Below are 20,025 nucleotides of genomic sequence, written 5' to 3'. Positions count from 1 at the left end.
AATATTGTTTCTAGTGGCTAAAAAATAGGAGATTATATAAAATGACTAATTTGTCTAATAATTTTGATTTTGTTGGAAATTAAGTTGGAATATAATCGTAATTTTGGTTTTTTTATTATATTTATTTTAAATAATTTAACATACATAAGTCAAATTGAATATATTTCTCTCCTAGGGTTTTCGTCTGGAGGCGCTTGTGGGAGCCTTCTTCCTACTTTGTGTAGGTCTTGATTTCTCTTCTGGATCGTTCGGATCGCTTGTTTTCTGATTCTTATGGATCCTGATGAGGTTGTTCGGCTAGTTGAGGAGTTAAAAATTTCAACATGTCATGAAGAAGAGCAAACGTTAACTATCGATACTGATGCTTTACAGATTGGAGAGCAACGTACCGGTAGTTGTCTGGTGGCCAAGATATTCTCTCCAAAAGCCATAAACCGCGAGGCAGTAATCTCACATCTACCTCGGATCCTTCAAGCTATTAAACATATTGAAATCTGCTCAGTGGGGGACAACCTATTCATTTTGGACTTTAAGTCGCTTCAAGATAGAAAGCAAGCCTTTTCTGGAGGGCCTTGGAATATTTTCCGGAATCTGATTGTATTCCGCGAGCTGTGTGGACTACAAAATGTAACTGCAATGAATTTTGATACAATGCCTATTTGGATTCAGTGTTATAATCTGCCGTTGGTCTTAATGCACAAGGATTTTCTTCAGAAATTGGGAAGTCAGTTAGGCGATGTGGAGGAAATAGACACGCGAGAGAACGGTTTCTCAATGGGCAAATTTGCACGTTTACGGGTAAGATTGGATTTGCGGCAGCCACTTAAGAAGCATATCAGGCTTAAAATTCAATCTGGGCAAGAGGATGTTTTTGTATTGTTATCCTATGAAAGATTACCGGATTTCTGTCACAATTGTGGTATCATCGGGCATTCTTTTCGGGATTGCGAAAACTCCTGGTTGGAGAAGGGGAAGCTCACTTACGACAGTTGGTTGAAAGCCCCTTTGAGGGGCAGTGGTCCAAAGGCAAAATATCCTAATTCTCCTCCTAGCTAGAAGGGTAAATTTCCGGCCAACTCTTCCTCTGATAATGCGACCGAAAACTCGTCAGATAATGATGGTGCTGCCAAAATGGAGTTGATCAGGTATGATCAGAAAGCTACAGCTATAAAAAATCCTGCTTGTATGAATGTAGTAGAGGACAGTGACATGATTGTTGCGGTTCTTGAAACTCCTATGGAATCGGTTAAGAGGGCCACCTTTACTTCACCCTCAAAGTTGATTCTTTCGCCATGTGTCAAGACAAAAACAACTTCAGAGAGCTCCTCGGCTAATGACAATCACGTTGACTTATTGGGAGTTGCACATTCTGATCAGATGGGGCAGACTAAATCCAAGAAAACTACCAAACAGAAGGGATGGAAGAGACATGTCCGAGAAGAGGGATCTAAGGCTGCATTACATTTAGACTCAGGACAGTATCACAGTGAGCATGAGTCTTCCTTTTCGGGGGCAGATTTGAGGAATAGACCTGCTTCAAATAAACGATCAGTAGAGGAGATTCGGGATTCGGCAGATGATATTCTAACGGCGGCGGTTGTAAAGCAACCCCGCCGATCTCAATGAGTTGCGTGGTATGGAACGCCCGAGGGCTTGGGAACCAGCGGGCGTTCCGGGAATTAAAGCGACTTATCGCGGAAAAGGACCCATCCCTCATCTTTATTTCTGAATCAAAGTTGAGGGATTATCAATGTAATTGGTGGAAATCTGTTTTAGGTTTTTCTGGTTTGTTTGCAGTAAGTTGTCAAGGGAGAAGTGGCGGACTGATTTTGCTATGGAAGGATCCTCTTGATGTTATGATCCATTCCTATTCGTCCGGCCACATATATTGCTCGGTGAATCATGTGGGCAAGAAATGGCGGTTCACTGGCTTCTATGGTAGCCCTGAGGCTTGCTCTCGCCATCTTTCTTGGGATCTATTACGAAGGTTGCATAATTTAAGTAACCTGAAGGGGCTCCCGTGGTTGGTGGGAGGGGATTTTAATGAGATTTGCTATGATGAGGAGAAAAGTGGGGGTAACTTGAGGCCGTTGGCTCAGACCCAAGCTTTTCGGGATGTATTGGATGATTGCTCCTTACAGGATTTGCATGTTAGAGGCGAGTTTTACACGTGGGTGAATCGGCGGGCTGCTGCGGCAACCATCTTTGAACGTTTAGACCGCTATGTGGCTACGTTTGATTAAAGAATTCTTTACCCGGCTGCTACAGCCCGTACTCTGGAATTTTATCACTCAGATCACATACCTATTTTACTCGAGTTGGGAACTACAGTTTTGAGGCCGAACTATACTCGTCCATGTTTTCGGTTTAAACAGTTCTGGGCCACTGATCAAGATTGTGCTAAAGTTGTGTATGGAGGTTGGCATTCTCATATCTCGTCCCTCTCCCTATCTGACCGCATTAATCGATGCAAGATTGCTCTTAAGGATTGGGCAGATGGCCGATTTTGCATATTGCCACGCCAGATTAAGCATAAAGTGTCAATCAAAATCTCAAATCATCATTCTGGAAAAAGAAATTGAGTTCTTGGCAACTAAAGAGGAAAATTATTGGAAACAACGGAGCAGAGTGAATTGGTTAGCGCATGGGGACAGGAATTCTAAATATTTTCATGCCTGCGCTACTCAGAGAATGGCCAAAAATTTCATTAGTGGTTTGGTTTCCTCTCATAAGGATTGGTGTGAGGACAGAAGCAGTATGACAGAGATTCTTGTGGACTATTTCTCCAACATTTTTCAGTCAACTAATCCACAAGCTTCTGATCAGGAGCAAGTTCTGGACTGTATAGAGCCGAAATTGGATGACAATATGAACCGGATATTGTGTGCTCCGTTCACTGCAGAGGAAGTTCGGAAAGCGGGCTTTGATATGCACCCCGACAAGTCCCCTGGGCTAGATGGTATGTCTACTTTTTTCTTTCAGAAATTCTGGAAAGAGACTGGCAATGAGGTCACGTCATCCGTTTTGGAGATTCTAAATGATGGGAATTCGGTGGCTGATTGGAATGAGACCATTGTTACTCTCATTCCAAAAATCAAGAACCCTATGTTGATGAAGGATTTTAGACCGATTAGCTTATGCAATGTCTCGTACAAAATTGTTGCTCGTGCTCTTACCAATCGTCTTAGACCTATTTTAGGCAAGACAGTTAATGAATCTCAGAGTGCATTTATCCTGGGCCGTCTCATCACAGATAATATTATTCTGAGCTTTGAAGCCCTTCATTGGATTCGAAACAGGAAGTTGGGAGAAAAGGGGTACGCGACTTTAAAGCTTGATATGAGCAAGGCTTATGATCGGGTTGAATGGACCTTTCTTGAGAATATTATGGAAAAATTGGGTTTTTCATATGTTTGGATAGAGAAGGTGATGAGGTGTGTTCGTACGGTGAAGTACTCTTTCTCTCTTAATGGTGATATAGTGGGGTCAGTTTCTCCGGGCCGAGGAATCAGGCAAGGTGATCCACTTTCCCCTTATTTGTTTGTACTTTGTGCCCAAGGATTGTCATCACTCTTAACGGCTCATGAAGCCCGGAAGTTATTTACAGGAGTGCGTATTGCAAATACTTGTCCTTCGATCTCTCACCTGTTCTTTGCAGATGATAGCCTTATATTTTTCAAGGCAACTACAGAAGATTGTAGTGGTATTCGCCAGTGTCTTTCTAAGTATGAAAGGGCTTCGTGCCAACTTATTAATTTTGATAAATCCTCACTATCATTCAGTCCCAATACTCCTGCTGAGATGGTGAATGGAATCAAAGGGATGTTGTCTATATCTGTTGTGCAGGGACATGAAATATATTTGGGTCTTCCCACATTCTGCCAAAGAAGCAAGAAGTTGCAATTTAGATATTTGATCGAGCGTGTGGTGGAGAGAATGAAAGGTTGGGGCTCTAAGGTTTTCTCAGCTGGCGGAAAGGAAACCTTGATTAAATCGGTTGTTTAATCGATTCCCACTTATGCTATGTCTTGTTTTCGATTGCCGAAATCAGTTATTCATGCCATTGAGAAGGAATGTGCCAATTTTTGGTGGGGATCGAAGGATGGCCAGAATCGTATGCATTGGCAATCTTGGAGTTCCATGTGTCGTCCTAAATGCATGGGTGGTATGGGATTTTGGTGGTTAGAATCTTTCAATAAAGTCCTTTTGGCAAAACAAATATGGAGAATTATAGCTCACCCGGAGTCTCTTGTCGCTCGTGTTCTCAAAGGAAGATATTTTAAACATAAAGACATAATGAGTGCCTCTTTGGGAAGTAACCCTTCGTTTATATGGAGATCTATCTTATGGAGCCGAAACTTAATGAGAAGTGGGATTGGCTGGAGAGTGTGTAATGGACTTAAAATCAAAATTGCGGGTGAACCTTGGCTGCCTGGAGGAAGACGCCCAATTTGCCGAAGGGGCTCTTTATTTGGATTTGAAAATGTGGGTCAGCTTATGCAAAATGGAACTTGGAATGCCCCACTAGTGCGAGATATCTTTACTCCTTTTTCAGCCCAGGAAATCTTGGATACTCCAATCTTGAATTCGTTGGGGGAAGATTCTAGATATTGGCTTTTCGATCCTAAAGGAAAATATTCGGTGAGGGATGGTTACAAAGTGGACATAGGTTTCTATGGCGCTCCTGATCATAACTCGGCAAGTCACTCAAAAGACTGATGGAAATATTTATGGTCCCTCTCAATCCCTCCTAAGGCTCGGATCTTTTGGTGGAAAGCTCTTAGGGAGATTATCCCGACAGGAGTAAACTTGTTTGGGCATCACGTTCCTGTTTCTGGAGCTTGCCAGTTATGCCACTACGCATATGATACAACTTGCCATGCCTTATTTTGGTGTTCGGAAACTCGGCCTTGCTGGAAGGGTACGGTTTTTAAACCATTTCTTAAGCAAGTTCAAAATCTGGGAATTATAGACGTGTTCATTTGGATGAAGAAGTTGCTTAGCTTGAAGGAGTTCGAGGATTTTGCGATAAGGACTTGGGCTGTTTGGAAGGAGCGCATGAAGTTATGTCACGGGAATTGCAAGAAGTTGAACATAATGGATGTGGAATGGAGTGGATTGTTGCTTAGCGAGTACCAGGCAGCTCGAGCTTCTTTGATGATTAATAAATCAGATGAGTGTGCTACCTCTTCAGAGCGATGGTCCAAGCCGATGATTAATCACCTTAGGTTGGACGTGGATGCAGCCTTTAAAGAGCACACAAATAACTATTCAGTAGGGGGAGTGCTGCGAAACCATGAGGGTCAGGTTGTGCTGACATTTGGTTTGAAGATAACTAAACCACCCTCGGTCGTTTTTGGCGAGCTTATAACAATCAAAGAAAGATTAAGACTTGTGCGAGATAAAGGGCTGGAAGTACAAGATGTTTATTCGGACTCTCTTTTGGCGGTGCAAGCAGTCGCCAACCCAGAAGAGAATTATAGTTATATCGGCGCTATTGCTAAGGAGGTGAAAAATCTATTGAATTATCGTTACAGTATCAAGTTGAGACATTGTCATCGATCAGCTAATATTATAGCTCATAGACTTGCTGCTTTTGCTATTTCTTCCCCTTTTCTTTTGTTTGGGAGGTTGGGATGTTTTCTTTTTGGTTAGTAGATGTTGTAATAGACGATTTGAATTCTTAATAATATTACAAGTTTTACTGTCAAAAAAAAAAATTATAAGTCAAATTGTTACTGAAACCGTAATAACCGACCCTACTAACCGAAATCGTAATAAAAATAACCGAACCAAACTGAAATAAAATGGTTTGGTTTCGAATTAGGAATTTAAAAAACCGTAAATCAAAACACCGAATCAAAATTTGTTAAAACCGAATCAAATCGAAACGAAACGAAACGACGATTGCACGCCCTAGTTTTGACACCTCTAAATACGACAGCTCTCTTCTTCACAACGCTGCAAACCTCTCTCAAAAAACAAAAAAAAAAAAACAAAAAAACTCTGCAAACCTCGTTCACTCCTCTCTCTATAAATTCTTCTCCTCAAATTCTCCTTGATCGCCGCCGCCCGCCGCTACCGTGCTTTAGGTAACATTTTATATTTAAACAAAAGAATTAAAATTGTATATACTCTCCTCAAAATTTTCCCGTAACTTTAATTTGGCCAATTCCTGAATTTTTCTCCTTGAACTTCGTGGCAGCCGCTCGTTGCCGCCCGCCGCTTCCCTGGTTCAGGTAATAGCCAAGTTATATGCAATCGGTCCTCTTATTGAAACCATCAATTCTGGTACAGTAAGGATTTTAGTTAATTTCTTGGAAAATAATAAGTTCTCAAATTTAATTAATCTGACCATAATTTGGATTGGTCCTAATATGAGCATTGCAATTCCAAGGATATACATTCATGTTTGCTTCGTTATCATTTCTTGAAAATAACAGGTTGTTCTGTAAATGATTTGGTTGTGAAGTTATTCATAAACTGGGAAATCGTTGATTGGTTATCGAGTTGGTTTATAAAAATATCTTGTGTTCGAAGCCTTGTGCGCATCTTCTTTTCTGTGGGAGCACTGAATGCAGCGTGTTGAATTGTAAGAAATTAGTTGTGTGGGCTATCCTGTGGCGAAAGACCTGGCCTAATGCTTTCTTGTTTGGGACGGTCGCCGCCAGAGTCAGCAGAAAATAATTATTTTTCATCTCCTGCTTCGCAAGGTAACCTTCCCACTCAAAAAACCGATATCTGTCTATGCACTTGTTGTAAGGACCCGATTTTACTCTATTAATTAATTTGTGTGTTAAAATATGTATTTATAAATATCGGTTTATAGACGATATTAAATTGCATATTTGATTTATAAATCACACAGAAGTTGAAATAACTCAAACCGGGTCAAGTTTTAACCCCGAATAAATAAAACGAGTACACACATTAAGTATATTATTAGATTATGATAAGATATATATCTTCTCTTTCCTCAACCTTTCCACCGCCATCACCCTGCGTTTTCTTTTCTTTTCGTTTCCAAGTTTTCTCATTTCTTCAAATTGCCGTATCTTTTCCGTCGGTTATCGATTTTTGAAAATAAATATAGTTCCGAAATCCTCGCGACGAGAGCTTTCTTTTGATATCAATATTGTAAGATTTCCTCGCGTTGGTCGAAACCCGACTCCGACCAGCCGCCGTCTTCGCCGCCCCTAGCCGCCGTCCGATCGCCGCCTGAGCTAGGAGGAGTGTTTTTCCGGTTGTTTAGACCTTTAATTCGAAGTCTTGAGGTATATTTCGAATTTAGGGTTTCGAATTTTGGGTATTTCGATTCAATTGACATCCGATAATTGATATTTGATTTATTATTGGTTGTAGGTATTATATCGAAGTCGATTGAAGGTATTCGATATTTTTCAGAATTTATTTGGGATTGGAATATCCGAGAAATACTTGAGATATTTCTGTGGTAATTAAGTGTCGGTTGAGGTACGTATGAGCTGTTTATATTACGACGCCTATAATGGCATGTAATGATATTAAGTATTTTGTAATGAGTGATAACGTGTTTTATGTGCTTACGTGGATTATATGATTTCATTCACTCATTTACAAGTTTACATAGCACGTTGAGCCTTGACTCCTTTGATTGCTATTGATATTGATCTCTTGAGATGTATTGAGTCATCATGGAGCGAGTGACATTGTTTTAGTGCACTCCTGAGATAGCATGAGGCACGGACAGGTAGCTCCTGTCGCCCTCTGATGCTACGTACGATACTCCTGATGACAGCATGAGGTTGGACGGGTCGCTCCTGTCACCCTCCGATGCTACGTGTATGGATTAGCAGTGATGATTCGAGGTCTGCTGTGTTCCTGGCACGGGTGGCCACTGAGTTTATTGTGATACGATTATTTGGACTCCTTTTGGTATCCCTTATTTCATTGATACCTGTCACGCATTACATTGCATTTCATTGCATTGTACTTGATTTTATTCATGTCAGTTATATTTGTCGTAATTTTTATAGTTCGTCGTACTGGGGTCCGACCCCTGTTTTCTTTTTATGCTGTGGTTGTTTGTGATTCTATAGCAGGTTATCCAGGGGGATTTGACGCATCTGGTGGAGCGTCATCTAGTGGTACCCAGTGAGGCGAGCGTGGAGTCGAGTTCCCAGATATATGTATATATATCAGTTTAGCGAGTTTTATATTTGCCGGGGTGATGCCCTGTGTATCTGTATAAATAGTTTTGGACCTTGTTTTGAATTGTTATTTGTGTGATCGAGCCTTGCCGGCTCTGCATGTGTTTAGTCCTGGCCAGTGCGGCTATAGGTTTGTAAATTGGAGTTGTGACTCTATTTTCGAGTATATATTGCTGGTTGTGTTGTACAGATTTTTGGGATGTCCTATTTACGAATAGGTCATGCCGAAATTTCTGTAGGCCCAAACGCAAATTTTTAACTCGTTTTCGCTGTTTACATTAATTAATCCTGGTTGTTTGATCATTAAATATTAAATCAGGACACGAGCCCTTTCATTTGGTATCAGAGCGTATACTGGGATATGCTCGAACTAGAGTCTAGGACACTCGAGTTTAGACACTAACAAAATGGTTGCGTATGTGTGTGACTACTTGTTCTTACGTGACTTACTTGTTTTGTTTATTTTTGAACGTATTTGTTAGAACCAGTAGTTCTTGGCTTTAGAACTTAGTTTATTAATTCTATTAGAATTCTGAGTTCCTATCATAGTTTTCTGTTTGTTAAGATATTTTTGCCTGTATTTTAATCCTTGTGTCTTGTAGAATGGCACCAGGAGGAAGAGGTAGAAAAGGGAAAGAAGTTGTAGAAGAGTCTGCAGCGGAAAATGTTAGAAATCTTGATGATATTGTCAGGGGAAGACGTGGTCGACCAGCTGTTCAGCCTCCGAAAGATGTGGAATTAGAGATGGAACAACAACCACAGGTAAATCCTGACAAAGGAAAAACGATTCAGGCTGAGGCTGATCCAGTAGCCCAATTGACAGAGAAAATGGGAGGAATACGTTTAATAATTTCTCAATTTCAGGAGTTGCGTCCGCAAAAGTTCTTTGGCAATGAAGGAAGTGAGAAAGCTGCTAGTTGGTTGAAAAGTCTCAACAATATGTTTAATGGATTAGAATATCCTGATGACATTCGACTGAAGTTAGTTCCTTTTCAACTTAAAGACCGAGCGCAACTTTGGTGGGAAACGACAACAGAAACATTTTCTGATTCTGGTGAAAAGATCCCATGAGAAGTATTTTGTAAGCAGTTTGCACAAGAATATGCACCACCATAATACTATTCTGCTAAAGAAGATGAATTTAATCTGTTGGTGCAAGGCAATAAATCTGTTGCTGAATATGCTTCTCAGTTCTCTGCTCTTTTACCTTATGTCCCACATGTTGCAAAGAATGATCGGTCAAAGCTTTCACATTTTCTGAAGGGGCTTACACGAACTATCCACACGCTGGTGACTACTGGAACTCCATCGACTTATATGAAAGCAGTAACACCAATGGGTTTACCTTCATATCAGCCTATTCAATTTTCTCAGCAAGCGAAAAGACCTTGGTTTAAAGCTAGAGGGAAGCCATTTAAAAAGAAACCACAGTCTAGTTCCTCCAGTTCCAGTGGTAGTCGTGCAGAAAGTTCAGTTGGATCGTCTGGTAGGGTATACTGTGACAGATGTGGTGGTAAGCATTTGAGTGCACATTGTACAGGATTTCCAGGAACTTGTTATACTTGTGGGCAGGCTGGACATTCGTCTCGAGTATGTCCAAATGCTGGAAGACAGCAATTTCAGCCACAACAGTTTGGCCAGTTTTCTGGACGACCATCATTCAGACCATATGCTCCTGTACCACAGTTTGCTCCTACACAGCCTTATATTCCAGGACAGTCCACTCAGCAGCCTAGGTATCCATCTCCTCAGAGTCAGCAGCGTTTTCCAGGTCCACAGCAGGCTCAAGTCCATGCTATGACTCAGGATCAGGCACAAGATGCACCTGGGGGAGTTATTGCAGGTATTTGTTATATTTTTGAGTATCCTGCACGTATCTTGATAGATACAGGAGCATCTCATTCATTTTTATCTGTTACATTTGCTGATGAGCATGAGATTGCTTTTACTCCGTTATTGGATACTGTGTCTGTTGCTACTCCTGCTGGTGTTTTCTTGATGTCTAATGAGATAGTTTTGAATTGTGTGATTAGATTTGAGGATAAGATCATGATAACCAATCTAATCAAACTAGCTATGTCTGATTTTGACTGTATCTTGGGTATGGATACACTGATGCATTAAAGAGCTACTGTTGATTGTTTTCATGGCATTGTGAGATTTAGACCGTATTATGGCAATAAGTGGAATTTTTATGGTAGTGATTCACAATCTCGCATTCCATTAGTATCGGCAATGGAAATATTTAGATTATTGTCGATAGGAAATGAAGGATTTATGATTTATGCTCTAGATGCGACGAAGGAAGAGAAATTGAAAGTTTCAGATATTCCTGTCGTTAAGGATTTTCCTGATGTATTTCCTGATGAGATTCCGGGTTTTCCGCCTCAAAGGGAAATAGAACTTAGCATTGAATTAATGTCAGGGACAAGTCCTATTTTTCGAGCCCCATATCGATTAGCTCCAGCAGAATTGAAAGAACTCAAGACGAAATTGCAAGATTTGCTGGAAAAAGGTTATATTAGACCAAGTGTATCACCTTGGGGTGCTCCAGTCTTGTTTGTGAAGAAGAAAGACGGAACGATGAGAATGTGCATCGATTATCGGCAATTGAACCAGGCTACTGTGAAGAATAAGTATCCTTTGCCACGAATTGATGACTTGTTTGATCAGTTACAGGGTACATCTGTATATTCTAAAATTGATCTTCGTTCCGGATATCATCAACTTCGAGTTCGAGAAGAAGATGTTTCCAAGACAGCATTTTGAACGCGTTACGGACATTATGAATTCTTAGTTGTGCCTTTCGGGTTGACTAATGCTCCAGCGGTTTTTATGGATTTAATGAATCGTGTGTTTCGGGAATTCATAGATCGATTTGTTATCGTTTTCATTGATGACATTTTGATTTATTCTAAGTCAAGAAAGGAGCATAAAGAACATTTGACCTTAGTACTTCAGACACTCGGAACATCACAATTATATGCGAAGTTTTCTAAGTGTGAATTTTGGTTGGATAGAGTATTATTTCTAGGACATGTGATATCAGCACAAGGGGTATCTGTTGATCCTAGTAAAATTGAAGCTGTTCTTAATTGGTCTCGACCAACCAATGTCTCTGAGATTCGTAGCTTTTTGGGTTTGGCTGGATATTACAGGCGTTTCATCAAGGGATTTTCCGAAATAGCAAGGCCTATGACTATATTGACGCAAAAAGATCGACGTTTTGTGTGGACTGAGGAATGTGAAGCTAGTTTTCAGACTTTGAAAGAGAAATTGACTACGACTCCAGTACTAGCATTACCTTCAGGCTCAGGTGGATTTGTTGTCTGTACAGATGCTTCTTTGAATGGACTGGGTTGTGTTTTGATGCAAAATGGACGCGTGATTGCGTATGCATCTCGTCAATTGAAACCACATGAGACTCGTTATCCAGTTCATGATTTAGAATTGGCTGCCATTGTGCATGCATTGAAAATATGGCGTCATTATCTGTACGGTGAACAGTTTGTGATTTATTCCGATCATAAGAGTCTGAAATATTTATTCACACAGTCTGATTTGAATATGAGACAACGTCGATGGCTGAAACTGCTTAAGGATTTTGACTGTGATATTCAATACCAGCCAGGAAACGTGAATCAAGTTGCAGATGCTTTGAGCAGAAAAGTTCATACTAAGATGTTGGCATCTTTAACTCTTTCTAAAGTTCATGAGCATTTGAGAACTTCAGGATGGACTTATCGAGCTAAAGGTAATCATTTCATAGTTTCATCTATTCAAGTTGAACCACGAATAATTTCGAAAATCAAAGCAGCACAAAAGACTGATCCATATATTCATCACTTGAAAGAATTAACTCCAGCTGGTCAGTCAGGGAAATTTTTTGTTTCTTCTGATGGATGTTTGCGTTATAATGGTAGACTTGTGGTTCCGAATTTGATAGATTTGAAAGACGATATACTACGAGAAGCTCATTGTAGTCGACATAGTGTACATCCTGGAATTAGAAAGATGTATCATATCTTGAAAGCCCATTACTGGTGGGAAGGTATGAAGAATGATATTTCTGATTTTGTAGCTAAGTGTTTGACGTGTCAACAAGTTAAGGCTGAAAGAATGAGACCAGGTGGTATGTTACTTAGTCTTGAAGTACCACAGTGGAATTGGGAACACATTACTATGGATTTCGTGACACACCTACCTCGATCTAATCGTGGTTGTGATGCCATTTGGGTTATTGTGGATAGATTGTCTAAATCTGCCCATTTTATTCCATATGATCGTACGTGGACATATACGAAAATGGCAAAAATGTACATTGATCAGATAGTGCGATTGCATGGTGTGCCAGTGACTATAGTATCAGACCGTGATCCCAGATTTACTTCTAAGTTTTGGTATAGTTTGCAATCAGCTTTGGGTTCTAAATTGGCCATGAGTACTGCCTATCATCCACAGACAGATGGTCAATCTGAAAGGACTATTCAGACACTTGAAGATTTATTACGAGCTGTTGTGATGGATTTTAGTGGTGGTTGGCAAGAATCGTTAGCTTTGGTGGAATTCTCTTACAATAATAGTTATCAAGTATCTATCGGAATGACACCATTTGAAGCCTTGTATGGCAGAAAATGTAGATCTCCAATATGTTGGGAAGAAGTAGGAGAACGACAATTGTCAGGACCAGAGTTTATTCAAGAGATGAAAGAAAAAGTTGAACTGATCAGGAAAAGAATGAAAGCAGCCCAGGATCGTCAAGCCAGCTATGCTAATAACAAACGTAGACCTTTAGAATTTCAGGTTGGCGATTTTGTTTTCTTGAAAGTATCACCATTTCGTGGTACTATGAGATTTGGGCGTAAAGGGAAATTAGCTCCTCGTTATATCGGTCCATACGAGATTGTTGAGAAGATTGGTATTTTGGCGTATCGTTTGAACTTGCCGCAGAGTTTGTCTGCGATACATGATGTATTTCACGTATCTATGCTGCGGAAGTATGAACCAGATCCTTCTCATATCTTGAGGGCTGATGATGTGGAGTTGGATAGTTCCCTTAGCTATGTTGAGTATCCAATGCAGATCCTTGATCGTAAAGAAAAGCAACTGAGGAACAAGACGATTCCTTTGGTTATGGTGGAATGGAGTAGACATGGGAGAGAAGAAGCTACATGGGAATTAGAGTCTAGAATGCGTCAAGAATGGCCTCATTTGTTTGACAATGTTATGAATTATGCCTTGTCCTCTGATTTCCCTATGTACTATCAGTAATAGATGTTTGATCCCTTTGTATATAAGTTTGATGTGTGTTTGATTTCGAGGACGAAATCTTCTTTTTAGAGGGGGAGAAATGTAAGGACCCGATTTTACTCTATTAATTAATTTGTGTGTTAAAATATGTATTTATAAATATCGGTTTATAGACGATATTAAATTGCATATTTGATTTATAAATCACACAGAAGTTGAAATAACTCAAACCGGGTCAAGTTTTAACCCCGAATAAATAAAACGAGTACACACATTAAGTATATTATTAGATTATGATAAGATATATCTTCTCTTTCCTCAACCTTTCCACCGCCATCACCCTGCGTTTTCTTTTCTTTTCGTTTCCAAGTTTTCTCATTTCTTCAAATTGCCGTATCTTTTCCGTCGGTTATCGATTTTTGAAAATAAATATAGTTCCGAAATCCTCGCGACGAGAGCTTTCTTTTGATATCAATATTGTAAGATTTCCTCGCGTTGGTCGAAACCCGACTCCGACCAGCCGCCGTCTTCGCCGCCCCTAGCCGCCGTCCGATCGCCGCCTGAGCTAGGAGGAGTGTTTTTCCGGTTGTTTAGACCTTTAATTCGAAGTCTTGAGGTATATTTCGAATTTAGGGTTTCGAATTTTGGGTATTTCGATTCAATTGACATCCGATAATTGATATTTGATTTATTATTGGTTGTAGGTATTATATCGAAGTCGATTGAAGGTATTCGATATTTTTCAGAATTTATTTGGGATTGGAATATCCGAGAAATACTTGAGATATTTCTGTGGTAATTAAGTGTCGGTTGAGGTACGTATGAGCTGTTTATATTACGACGCCTATAATGGCATGTAATGATATTAAGTATTTTGTAATGAGTGATAACGTGTTTTATGTGCTTACGTGGATTATATGATTTCATTCACTCATTTACAAGTTTACATAGCACGTTGAGCCTTGACTCCTTTGATTGCTATTGATATTGATCTCTTGAGATGTATTGAGTCATCATGGAGCGAGTGACATTGTTTTAGTGCACTCCTGAGATAGCATGAGGCACGGACAGGTAGCTCCTGTCGCCCTCTGATGCTACGTACGATACTCCTGATGACAGCATGAGGTTGGACGGGTCGCTCCTGTCACCCTCCGATGCTACGTGTATGGATTAGCAGTGATGATTCGAGGTCTGCTGTGTTCCTGGCACGGGTGGCCACTGAGTTTATTGTGATACGATTATTTGGACTCCTTTTGGTATCCCTTATTTCATTGATACCTGTCACGCATTACATTGCATTTCATTGCATTGTACTTGATTTTATTCATGTCAGTTATATTTGTCGTAATTTTTATAGTTCGTCGTACTGGGGTCCGACCCCTGTTTTCTTTTTATGCTGTGGTTGTTTGTGATTCTATAGCAGGTTATCCAGGGGGATTTGACGCATCTGGTGGAGCGTCATCTAGTGGTACCCAGTGAGGCGAGCGTGGAGTCGAGTTCCCAGATATATGTATATATATCAGTTTAGCGAGTTTTATATTTGCCGGGGTGATGCCCTGTGTATCTGTATAAATAGTTTTGGACCTTGTTTTGAATTGTTATTTGTGTGATCGAGCCTTGCCGGCTCTGCATGTGTTTAGTCCTGGCCAGTGCGGCTATAGGTTTGTAAATTGGAGTTGTGACTCTATTTTCGAGTATATATTGCTGGTTGTGTTGTACAGATTTTTGGGATGTCCTATTTACGAATAGGTCATGCCGAAATTTCTGTAGGCCCAAACGCAAATTTTTAACTCGTTTTCGCTGTTTACATTAATTAATCCTGGTTGTTTGATCATTAAATATTAAATCAGGACACGAGCCCTTTCACTTGTTATAGGTACCGAGGACTTTTATCACCTGGAAAGATATAGGTACCAAGGACTTTTTCAAAAGGGGAGTTTTTCCAATCAAAACAATGAAAGGATGAGAATGTCATTGTGGCACTTGAATGGGATTCTCACACCCTCATAAACCTCCTATTTCTTTTTTCTTTTTCTTTTTTTTATTTTATATTTGTTCCTTATGTATGTTGCACATTGTAAGGTACCATATTCTTAGTTCTGATTTTTCCTTCAGGTTATTCAGTAGATAATACATCAACATCAAGTGTCCAACCCTCCCCCACTGTTAACCTCACTCGAGAATTCACACTTGCAGTTGAAACACATTCTTATAAGGAGATTCGGAGCATATTTGACCAAGAAAGCTCTTTTAATCAAAATTTTGACATAGAGAACTTAGAGTTCGAGGAACCTCTACTTTTAGAACAAGTTCTTCAACCAAGCCGCGAGAGCATTCAGGATGCACTTTCAATTGTAGGATCCTATTCCCTTGCTCAGCTTGTGGCCACCTGTTTCGAACATAGTGAGAATACATCCCGTCTATACCTCCATCTCTATCAGAGAGTCCGCAAAGCTAAACATGTCTACACACCTATCCATAACCTTCTTGATGATCTTCCCCTAGACATTGACTTCGACTCCTATTCCCTCACCCATTCACAATGCGCATCGGCTTTTAACATTTTTCTCCAATTTGATGGCCATGAAAACCCTTTTGTTCCCCCTGAACCGCACAACTTCGACCATCTTCGTCAATCCTTCTCTCAGTTCACTAAAAAAGTTGACAAACGCTTGGAAAAGACACAATCAAGAGTCCATCTCAGACACCACTGCTCAAAAGGATCCTCCTTGTGTATTATAGCAGCTGGTGTTGGAGTGGCAGTGGCAGCTGTGGCAATAGCCACCCATGCTCTCGTTGCAATCGTTGTAAGCCCCATATGCCCGATAATTCTTCAGTCCTTAACGACTGGAAAGGAATCTCTCTATCAAAAACAACTTAGTACTGCAGCAAAGGTCGCTTATTTTATTCACAAGGAGCTTGACACTATTGACCGGCTCGTGGCTCTGTTGCATTCTGATGTTGAGAATGATAAGTTTCTTGTTCACCATGGTGTGGACCGGGGAATGGACAAGTATCTCATACAGGAAGTATTAAAACAGCTTAGAAGAAACCGATCCAGTTTTGCCCAACGGCTTTTGTTTCTAGAGGAGCATCTGTTCCTCTGTTTTGCTTCAATAAATCGAGCCAGATCACTACTTCTCCAGGGGATACATGCACATCAAGATCATTCTCCTGGCTGACTTCACATTATTTTCGTATTCCAAGTGCATCTGTTTAGTGAAGGACCAATTTGAGTAAGTAATATTGGCTAAAGATTCTTGATTTATCTTTACGCATACACTTTCAAAGTCCCTTTTTCCAGGAATGAATTCTTAGTGATAGTTTAGACTAAAGGATCATATTGGAGTGAATTATGATATCTCATGATCTGACAGCAGTTATATCCCATGCATAGGATCCTTGTAGCTCTATTTCCGGTTGAAGATATTTTGGCATGCGCAAATTGATCCCACACACAGTCTTGAGTAAGATTTGATTGGAATCGAAAACAATAATCCATTATTTGACAGGTAAACGATGGATGATCACAAGTGGCTGGCCTGGACTAACTGGTAGCTAAAGCTGTTGCATAGGGTTTAATATTCTCTATTAATTTACCTAGCTACTTTTCGCTTTTGGTGGTGGTCCGCCACCTACCGCCCGCTTCCCTGGTTCAGGTAATAGCCCAAGTTTATACAATCGGTCCTCCTATTGAAACCATCAATTCTGGTACAGTAAGGATTTTGGTTAATTTCTTGGAAAATAATAAGTTTTCAAATTTAATTAATCTGACCATAATTTGGATTGGTCCTAATATATGAACATTACAATTCCAAGGATATAATTCATGTTTGCTACGTTATTATTTCTGGAAAATAACAGGTTCTGTAAATGATTTGGTCGTGGAGTTATGCATAAACTGGGAAATCGTAGATTGGTTATCGAGTTGGTTTATAAAAATATCTTGTCTTTGAAACTGAAAAGTGATTTAGGCATGGAGTGGAAAATGGATAATGTATGTGCCAATATTTTTATTGATCGAAATACTTTTGTGATGCCAAAATTCATTGCAAATCATGAAGAATCACCTAGTAATTTATGTTATTTTACACCAGCAAGTTTTAATTTTCAGCTTTCTAATTTTTAGTAACTTTCTCATTTTTATTCGTTGTATTAACTATCTTGTTTTTTTTTGTTTTTTTTGTTTTTGTAAACTGTACTTGGATATAACTGTTGTTTTTCGTAAATGGTAAGCCTTCATTTCTTTTTTTGTGTGATTCTTTTATTTTTTCTTAATGAAATAATTGATGTTGCTTATGATTTTTCGTTTAATATAGGGAAAAACATATGTTTATCGGCACTTCCCATATATCATTTTGGAGTAGAGATGATACATTAAAAGATTTTGACGCTTATATGGAGAAGCTGAAAAATTCCAAGCAAGTTGAAACTTGTAGGGAAGTGCAAGTGAAAGTGAGAGTAGAAAATCCACTGAAGCTGAAAATTTAGTTTTAGTTGAAAGATGCGGGAAGGATTTAGCAAACGAGAACAGCAAACATACATCAAGTGGTGCAGAGATGGTGGAAGGCATAAAACATATAAAATCTTTAAAAACTAGTGGGGATAATTAAATATCATATGGCATTGTACTTCGTTATTAGGTGTGGATTCATTTTATTTGATTTGAAGATGATCTTGATGTTTTTATGGATTTTCGCGTTATGATTCTTATGTTGAGTATTGGTACAGGAGAGAGGATGAAGTAATGAATTTGTTTCATTCTTATTTTACTAGTTCTTTATCGGCAATTATCGTATTTGAGCACAATTGCTTTCTAAAGCTTTCCCGTAACTTCTCTTCTAAACTTTACAAAGTCGAACAAAGTACTAGATTCTAGCAGGGGTAGAGCCAAGATTTATGTTTAGTGTAGGCAATAATATATTATAATTAATAGAAGAAAAAAAAACACCGGTTAATCGATCGATAATTTGAAATAATATTTCATAAGGTTCGAACACGATTTACACACAATCATAGCAACTTTTAATTGATGTTAAAATGTTGGAAAAATGACGAAGAGTAGAAGAAAATATATTCTACGGTCGAAAATTAAACATGAATTCATTCTCAATTGCAAAAATAACACATTTTTTTTTTTTTAAAAAAAAGTGAATGATTGACTAACAATTAAAGAAAATTAAAACCTAAATTTTTGTGAAATTTTGGATTTTATAGAGAATATAAAAGGTGAAATAGTAAGTAATATGAATTGGAATAGTTGTTAATCAAAGCGTGTGATGTTCGTGATTCTTGAGGAGAAAACACTGTACAAAAATTTATTTAATATATATCGAGGTAATAATAATATGTAAAAATTTGAGCCTAAAATTTGGGTATAAAATTTATAAAATGAAAAAAATTTATTATTTTTTGGATTCAGTATAGATATATGAGCATGTAATAATAGTAGATATAAAATTTATAATTTGGATAAAAATATATATATATATATATATGTTTTATTTTTTGAGCGCCAAGACGGGCTAAGTCAGTGAGGTTATTGCATCCTAAAACTGATAAATCCTATATGAGTACACCTAAGAATTAAGATGACCTCTGAAATGAATCTTGGGTTACTCATGAATACAAAAAACCAATCAATTATTATACATACATGAGTTTTTAATATTAATTAATAAATGCCTCTAGTAATCTTTCTTTTGACAGTGCCTTATATTATACAGAAGTTAGTATTTGTAAAAATGCCCGAACGGATTACACATATTCCCATGTAGGAACCAACAATGATGTGGACAATAACACCAACTTTCAATTTTTTTTATAAAAAAAATAACACTAACAGTCACCATTAAGAACATATAAAATATCGCACCAAATCATTCAAGAAACTGGAAATGTGAAGACGAATCAATAGCTGACATGCATCAAGAAGCAGAATACATAATTAAATGCTAAAGAATTGCTTATTCAAAAAAAAGAATGCTAAAGAATTGCATTTAAAAATTTTAAAATATAATTAACTCAATTCGAAAGATGTAAATAACCAAGACACGATTTTTTTTATTAAATAAAAAATGCAATATCATCAACATCAAACCTCATCAAAAATTGGAAACCCGTTTCACTTGAATATTAATGATTCAAACATAATCAAAAACATGAAAACGAAAAAAAAAATACTGCTCAACATCATCCATTGAACACTTCATATGCAATCTAATAATCAATGGTAATCCATATTTTCTAAAATTTAACCACTCTCATCGAAATTCAATCCATACTTCAAGGTATCTTCCTATCTCAGCAACTACAGTGGAGTCCACAAAAGGATACCTTCTTTTAGCAATTAAAATATCATCTATTGTTGTTAGAATCTACAATAATAAAGACAAATATTAACATCAATTTCTCAATGACAAATTATAATTTTATAAAACGAAATATTTATAATACCAGTTATAGATGCAAAATCTTCGTCATCCGTGCTATCATCAAATGATGAGTATCAACAGTGGATCTGGTAAATCATACATATTAATTAGAAAACATAATGAATTTAACTATTTTTTTTAAAAAAATTAAT

At 38.4% G+C, this 20,025-nt stretch overlaps 3 protein-coding genes across 3 annotated transcripts; all 3 read left to right on the top strand.

Annotated features, from left to right (window-relative positions):
* The first annotated feature begins 273 nt into the window (after positions 1 to 273).
* On the top strand, positions 274 to 1,056 carry LOC140888192 (uncharacterized). Its single transcript, XM_073295879.1, has one exon. The coding sequence runs from the start codon at positions 274 to 276 to the stop codon at positions 1,054 to 1,056; it is 783 nt and encodes a 260-aa protein (XP_073151980.1).
* Positions 1,057 to 1,622: 566 nt separating this feature from the next.
* On the top strand, positions 1,623 to 2,243 carry LOC140888191 (uncharacterized). The gene has a single exon (XM_073295877.1). The coding sequence runs from the start codon at positions 1,623 to 1,625 to the stop codon at positions 2,241 to 2,243; it is 621 nt and encodes a 206-aa protein (XP_073151978.1).
* Positions 2,244 to 5,950: 3,707 nt separating this feature from the next.
* On the top strand, positions 5,951 to 18,211 carry LOC140887963 (UPF0496 protein At3g19330-like). The gene is made up of 5 exons (XM_073295611.1): positions 5,951 to 6,092; positions 6,206 to 6,239; positions 6,444 to 6,713; positions 15,555 to 17,670; positions 17,759 to 18,211. The coding sequence occupies exons 3-4, from the start codon at positions 6,641 to 6,643 to the stop codon at positions 16,619 to 16,621; spliced, it is 1,140 nt and encodes a 379-aa protein (XP_073151712.1). The 5' UTR covers positions 5,951 to 6,092; positions 6,206 to 6,239; positions 6,444 to 6,640; the 3' UTR covers positions 16,622 to 17,670; positions 17,759 to 18,211.
* The last annotated feature ends 1,814 nt before the right edge of the window (positions 18,212 to 20,025 follow it).

This window comes from Henckelia pumila, chromosome 3 (genome assembly GCF_033568475.1).
Source record: "Henckelia pumila isolate YLH828 chromosome 3, ASM3356847v2, whole genome shotgun sequence".
Taxonomy (NCBI): Eukaryota; Viridiplantae; Streptophyta; class Magnoliopsida; order Lamiales; family Gesneriaceae; genus Henckelia; species Henckelia pumila.
Note: the sequence above shows the minus strand (reverse complement) of the source record. Positions and strands in the feature narration are given on the sequence as shown.